Source organism: Tympanuchus pallidicinctus, unplaced genomic scaffold, assembly GCF_026119805.1.
Source record: "Tympanuchus pallidicinctus isolate F22 unplaced genomic scaffold, pur_lepc_1.0 scaffold3, whole genome shotgun sequence".
Taxonomy (NCBI): domain Eukaryota; kingdom Metazoa; phylum Chordata; class Aves; order Galliformes; family Phasianidae; genus Tympanuchus; species Tympanuchus pallidicinctus.
In genome coordinates, this window is record NW_026294747.1 from 68,605,411 (window position 1) to 68,613,035 (window position 7,625).

Genomic DNA, 7,625 nt, shown 5'->3' on the forward strand with positions numbered 1-7,625 from the left:
AAGAAGTTCCATGGTCCAGTTATCATTAAATTCTATATTTAATGCTACCTCAGATAAATCTAAGCAGTCTAACCAAAACATAACCCTGACTACTGAGCTGACAGCCTTGCCCACAGCAGCGGGTTTGGAGCTTGAGGATCTTTAAAGTCCATTCCTATCTATGCCAATCCATGATTCTACGGAACACACCTTACAGAGCAAACAAGTGCAAAAACAAACAGGAACTGACAGAGGACCCAGAAAAGACTGCAAGGATTAAGAAAGAGGGGACCCATCAGGAGAAACACCTCATACAGCTTTGTGTAAATCTCCAACATAAGCAAGAGAAGAGAGCGATCTTCAGGTTGGCATAATTACACTCACAGTCAGTTCTTCACTTGTGCAACACAGAGTTACATACGTGTGCGTGTGAGTCTGGAATGCAAGACAGACACCTTCCTTACTGGAGAAATAACCTTAATAGCAGAGTTTGTCTAACTAAAGACAAACTAGCTTTTGGTCCATTAGAATATTTACCCCACCATTCTGAAGAGCTTTCAGAGAAATTTGGTGTTGGAATCACCGCGTGAAATTCTACTGACTGTAATTCCAGTGATAAGATTACAGCTTAACTTCTTTTTCCAAAGCCATTTCTCTTTCCACCTGTATTCTTTCCTCAGTGTTAAGATGTCAAATTTAAAGTAAATATGTTGTCTGGCAGACAGGTCTCACAAAAATGCATTTTGGAGAGCAAGATCCAAAAAGACTCATTTAATTATATAGCCATTCAGTCCAAAATGAATTAAAATATATATATATATTCTTCTTGTTCTAGAATCCTGTTACAAAGTCTGTTGATTTAGTTTTAACATTTGGAATCTAAGACTTCACTTTTCACTTAAAGGAACAGAAATGAATCAATTGTTCTGTAAGGTAAAATTCTAAATACAGAGGAAATGCCAAAATTTGCAATCAGCCAATTTTTACGTGTGTACAATTTATACAATAGGAGCTTTCTATTTTATTGTGAAAAAAAACAAGCCATGGGTAGAAGGTAAAAGATGAAATCCTGTTTTCTCATACAGACCTCAAGGTCTGCAACTTTTGAGCAATTTAGAATGGAAATCACCTGCCCTCTGAAAACAAGATGACAAAAAACCTCACCCCACCTCTCAGGCTTCCAGCTTAGGTGCATCTGTACCTTGGGAATAAACAAATGAGGATGGAGGCTGTCTTTATTGAATAAACAACTAGATTTGCTAGAGATCACCACACAGGCAAAGGCCCCAACACAGACCTCTGGAGAGAGGCTTTTTTCCCCTACAAGGAGTGCAGTGCTCTCAACTAACAGAAGAGAGGCTAATGCCTGAAATTCCCCCAAAGGGTACGAAGTAGAAAGTTATATGTTTTTAATACATCATTAACATTGTTCAAAGGATATTTACAGAGCATTTATACAGTGTTTCCATGCAAAACCCACTGATGCCTTCTTAAACCATGAAGCAAGGTCTTTGTAGACTTCATAGCTAATGATTTACTCAGTTAAATTCTACTGCATGTCATAAGGTAGATGACTATAACATCATTTTATGATGTAAAAAAAATACCCATTATCATTAAATCTTTCCTCAATGTGTCCCCACCACACAGTTGAGAATAGTCAACATATATACAGTATTCCTAATGTAATTACTGTCCAGACCAAAGAAAAAACTGCCTGTCCCATAAAACTCAGCAGTTCCAAAATTCATTAGTGGTGTATGCTGGCCAAATTCTGGAGCGTATTACACAGAGCTGTGAAGGCCACACAGCTGTTCCAAAAGTTAAAAGAAAAATTTTAATAATTGATAATTTGAACTGGGGCTCAAGCCTCCCACTGAGCCTTCGTTTCCAAATCCTAGACAGAACCTTGGGTTTCACTGCAACTTTTGCAAGGCAGGTAGCATTTACTGATGTCAGAGAAGTGTGACAAGGACTGTACAGTTATCTTTCTCATTCAGGAAAAACTGAAGTGGGTTTTGTGGATTTATTGTAATGAATTGATTTCAAGTGCAATACAAGTTTTGGGGGCAGAGTTAGAGCTTGGACCAGTTCCAGCTTGCCAATTTTCATTAGTAACTCTTCTTTATCAGCAGTCAGAGCATCACTGCAACAATCGGCATGTCTCTGTTTTAATATTCCTTACATCTCTCCATGAATACAGAGTTTATTAGGAAAATAAGGACACAGAGAGAATTAATATTTTAGGAAATGGATGTTTCTGACATAGACTCTTCTGGTCAAGTTCTTAGTGAAGGTATCTATAACATGAAGCACAGGGTATGTTCTGTTATATCAAACACAGTTTCTAAGGGTTCGTTACCACTGAGGCTATGTTCAAATCTCCTCTGAAGTGGAATATTCCATTTGTTTAAGCCAGGCATTCAATTAAATGTATAAATCCTTCCACTGCTGTATTATCTCTACCTGCAGGGCTGAATCAACAGCATCAGACATATAGTCTTCCAAGATACAAAGCTCTTACACAGCAGTTTGCTTTCAGGAAGCCCCCATCTTCCCCACTCTGGCAGAAACATTGCCAGAAAAAACTTCTTCCCCTGGGAAGCCCAAAATAAAACTGTTGTGTATGACAAGGATCCCTTCGAGCAGCCTAGTATCTGGATCACAAAAACAGATCTTCAAGAAAGCCTGACTTTCAAAGCCTTATAATAGCTAATAATGTGTTTATTAATTCATCATTTAATTCATTAAGCAGGCCAATAATTATTTATCCATCTGGCTTCACACTCATATTATTTGTGTAACAGCCATCTATCTTATCACTCATACAAATACAATGTAAATGATGTATTTTTATTATAATAGTTTTAATTACTGATCTGGATTAATCAAAAATAGCTTGCACTAAAACACAAACTACTGATGATCCTTATAATTATTTTATTGTATATAAATTGGTATTAGAGCATACACTGAGGAATTTATTCTCCCAAATCTAAAAGTGGAGTGGAGAAGGGATCCTGATTTGAGATTGGTGTTTATGCTCATAGGACATTGCTGGTGGCAGATCCTTAAGGTACCATCTTCAGACAGAATTCAAAACAGATTGTGAAAAAACAAATACACCACGTATCATCTAACAATACCAAGGGAAAACTACTGCACTACAAGAGCTGCAATCTTCCAAAGAGCCCAGTTATTCTGAGATGACATGCACCTGGACTACAAGAGAAAAAGGCAGGACATCAATGACCAATTCAATCAAACTAATTTGAAACTACATACTTAAAACCACCTGAAAAGTGTTTGACAACAGAAATTTAATGATGCGTCACTACTTTGCAAAAATCAAGATCTTCTTTTGGACTTAAAAGCATGCAGTTGCTCTTAGATCTAAAGTCTCCCACTTCTTTTCCAGCACCTTGCTGAAAACCCACCCTTCCCTTCAATATTTTACATGTTACCAGAAGAGCATTGGGCATGTAATGCATGCAAATAAAGCGTTCCAAGAAGAACCTTACCCTGCTCGTGTGTTCTGGCATACTGTTTACAAAAGATAATTAATTATAAAACACTTATACTTTTGCTAGTTTAAAAAACAAAACAAGCAAACAAAAGCAACACAGAAATTCAATACTGACTTGCAACTTTCCTAAAAAGCTCAAATTTTTAACAAAGTTCTGCCTTTCAAATAAAATGCAAACATAAAGAAAATACATAAAAGATAAATTCTTCCTTTCAATTTCAAATTACCATTGGGTATATTTGCAAAGAAAGTAAAAGCACTACAGTAACATAGGATATTAATTTTCTGAATGTCACACTATTGTCCAATTTTTCCTTTGCATGACTGTGGTCTTCTTGGGGTGAATGTTCTCTTTTGCCTACATCATCTTCTGCCTGCTAAACCCAGTGATTCTACCACTAGTATTTTACTTTTAACAAGTTCCAGAGAGAGACTTTTGTACCAAGGCTTTTAGCTTTTCCTCAGTTCTCAGTTCCTTGTTCTTCCCTGTCACCACCAGCACGCAGCTCCTCTACCCGTGCAACATAGCACAAGCATACACTTTCTCTCATCCAGCATCACACCCAGTGCATGCCCAGCCTGGCACAATTCTCACCATACGCTAACTCCAGTTGCAATTTGAAGGCTAAAGCTGCATGTGATCCAGCATACATAGAAATTATATGCACAACATAGAGAAACGTGGCAACCGCAACCGAGTGAGCAAAAAAGGTAAAGAGAGAAAAATGTGATACTCCAGTTTTCTCTACATTATAGTTCATCTTTTCTTACCTTTGTAGTCCACTGGTTTTGCATGCTTTAAAAGTTCCATGCATTTTGTTTCCTCCTTGTGAATCTCCAGCTGAAATCTGCATTCTGGATGGACACCAATCACCTGTGTCAAATTAACAAAGAAGCCAGGGTCTTGAAACACAAATCAAAATGCTTTATGAAGGGTGCAACTACTGATAGTGAAAACCACAACCAGAACTGATGCTATTTTTACCAAGTATGTGCTGGGCATTTTACACACACAGTCAGTGCCCATTTTGGCTTCTCACATAAGGACTTCTCAGAACAAAATATTAAAGTAATGCACCAGAGCATTTAATGATTCTCCATGTAGCATTCCAAAGCCAATTGTCATTTACACAAAAATACTTAACTATCTAGTGAATTCACTAATGCTGTTGCTTCCCTTTTTCCAGAAAAGCAATTGGTTAAATTGAAGCAGGAAAATAACACATTTGCTGCTTCCTCCCCTCCCCCCCATCTTTCTTTAAGCATATGCTCTTCTATTAAGTCAGGAAGCTGAAAGTTTTAATATGAGTGACAGAACATGAAAACTGGTCAGCCTGTATTATCTTTGACATGGTAAATTTTGATTTTCTTCTTCCTTTTTCCACCATGTATACTTTATCTCTGAAGGTCTCAGAGCATGATTGTTTGATTCAAGCAAGTGCTACACGGGAAAAAAAGCCTTCCTTTTAAAATCCTATTTTTAAAATTGTATTCTCTTCATTCACTTACGGCTCTGGCTCTGCTTATTTATGTTGATGGGAAGAGACAGGGATGGAGATGGGAGACAGAAAAATGGCACCGGAAACTGTGCTGATATCAGTTGGATTCTCAGAGATCATAATGAAATAAAACATTGGTATGTGTACTTCAGTCATCCAGTAGAAAGACACATACCCCCACAGTAAAAGCGAGGTATCTTTCCTCCTTTTTCTAGGAGACAATAGCAGAGTCTGGTAATAGCCTATGATTCATCACACACAACTTTTCATAATGGCAATACGTGATTGTAGATCCAAGAACCTTGGAGCCAGAGTTAGGACTGAGAACCTGTTGTCCTACAGGCTCCTGGTAGCCAGGTGCACAGCTATTTAGAATGCAGTGTGGTGGCCATAAGCACAGCAGGGGCTGCTATAAAACTCATGTGAATGTCTCTTCTCCAAACTAATCATTTCACATCAGAGCCTTATCTCCTTTTACCCTATTACAACTATTTTTATTCTACACTTTCAAGTAGATTTCTTCTAGGGCGTCCAGATCCTTAAATTAGGATTTCCAGCAGTTATCACAGGAAGTTCAGAGTTAAACTGAAGATATCACTTTGCTATGTACTGTCTGCTCTCCAAATAGCTCCTATTTCTAATGAAGGCTTGAGTAAACGTAGTGACTTATCTAGATTTTCCTTTCACGTAACAGATTTTGGAAAGAAAAAGAAAATGCTTTCCCAATTGCAAACATTCAGTAGATCTCTTACGCATCAAAAAGTGTTATGATTAGCAAGTCTGAGGAGGGTGAGTTCCACTGCACAGAAACGTTAAATAGTTGAAGAGCAAATCAAATCAGCTACTGAGATGAAGAAAACTTGCAAATCTTCGACCTCTGGCACTTGTGGAGTAAGTACAGGCTTCCCGCTGTCGGTGATCTATAGTGAAGATTACTTTGAGAACATCAATTTGGTTGCACTTGAAGGCAATGCAACATCACTTTTCAAACACAAAACGTGTGCCAAACCGTACAGCTGCCCCAGCACACCGCCCTCCAGACGTACCTCTACAGGCTGAGGAGATGGGGGGCTCCAGCCTGACAGCACCCTGTTACATCCAGGACCCCAGAAGGAATGCCGAGGGCACTCGCTCAGGGCCGGTCACCGAAGTGCATCGCCCTGCTTTCCCAAGCGCAGGTTGTTTGTAAGCAGGGATTAGACGGATCAATGCTTAAAAACGCAGATATGAACGGAAGGCACCTTAAAGGTTTTCATACTCGGGCTGATTTTTACAGCAGCGCCCGTGAAACACCTCGGTCCCGGCGGGGCAGAGCAGCGCCTTCTGCTCCGTCCGCGGCGCCCGCACTCCCTCTCACGAGGCGCTCTCCCGCACCTGCTCCGCTCCGCCTGAGCGCCCGCCGACTTACCCGCCGCAGGTTCCAGCTGAGGGAGAGGAGGAGGAGGATCGGCAGGTTCCTCATGCCAGCCGAGTGCCGGCGGGCCGCGCTGCCCCGCGCCGCTCCGCGGGCCCCCTCGGAAGGCGGCGAGCAGCAGCCGGGTCCCGCCGCCGCACCATAGGGCCCGAGGGGCGCCCGGCCGAGCCCCTGCCCCTCGGGCGGCCGCCGCCCTGAGGCTGTAGGCGGCTCCCGCGCCTGCCCCCGCCGGCCGCCCGCTCCGGCTGGCAGCTCCCGGCCCGACTGTGCACTGCCCGCAGCCTGGCTGCGTTCAGCTCCTCCTCTGCACTCCGGCTCGCTTTCCTCCCGCTTACTCCTCAACCCCTCTCCTCCGCTTTTCTCCTCCTCCCTCTTCTCGCCGCTCCCGCTCCCTCCCAGAAGTGCGAGCCGCTGCCCTTCGACGGGACGTCCCCCCGGCGCCCTTCAGGTGCTCCCTGGGGCTCCTGGCAGTGTTCCCGCTCTCTGCCAGCCTCCTGCTACCAGAGGAGCCCTTCTGCTCGTACAGAGCAGCCCTCGTGGCTGTCCCAGGCGCACGGAGTGCCGGCAGCGGGCACAGGTAAAAGCACGAGCCCACGAACGGGTGTAGGATGTGCCAGGAAGAGACCGGGGCAGGGCAGCCTTACCGCCTCACAAGACATGTAGAATATTTATTTTAGTGAGATTCGTGTGAGCCCATGCATGCTGCCACAGAAAAACAGAGTTCACGAGCTGGCTTTGGGATGAGAATGAGAATAAATTAGGTTTGTTTTTCTGCTGTCTTTATATGTGCTGTAATTTCAGTGGTATATATTAAAAGGGACTGAGTGGGCTACGTAAGACTCCTGCACAGTCTTAGGCCACTCAAAATAATCAGTTATAAGCAGAACCAAGGACACTTCTGAGACAAAGCTGAAGAGAGCATTCGTATTTTTAAAATCCATTTGCAAAAATGTTAATAACAAAGATCTGATTATCACCTCTGTGATACAGTTAAGAAGAAACACTACGTGCTGTACTGAGCAGAGTTATGACCTGCGGGCTGAGAGTAGAGGGAAATATTAATGTAGAAATAAAGACTTTTTGTAGGATGGCGTATCAGCAAGCAGAGGAAGGATTTTCACTGTAAAAGAAAATTGTACCTCCTTTGGATTGAATTTGATCTGTACATGACAGGTGAACTGAAATGTCAGATAGTATCCATGCCAAA

The 7,625-nt window shown here is 42.1% G+C and overlaps 1 protein-coding gene across 2 annotated transcripts in view; it reads right to left on the minus strand.

Annotated features, from left to right (window-relative positions):
* Window positions 1-6,585, minus strand: part of VIPR2 (vasoactive intestinal peptide receptor 2) — a 47,208-nt gene extending 40,623 nt beyond the window's left edge. The window contains exons 1-2 of one of the 2 annotated variants that reach the window (XM_052694420.1): window positions 6,413-6,585; window positions 4,277-4,379 (exon numbers count right to left, since the gene is read on the minus strand). In XM_052694420.1, the coding sequence (XP_052550380.1) occupies window positions 4,277-4,379; window positions 6,413-6,466 (157 nt within the window). In that variant the 5' untranslated portion in view covers window positions 6,467-6,585. The remainder of the gene's footprint in view (window positions 1-4,276; window positions 4,380-6,412) is intronic. The other variant, XM_052694419.1, reaches the window with a different exon arrangement.
* Window positions 6,586-7,625: the final 1,040 nt, after the last annotated feature.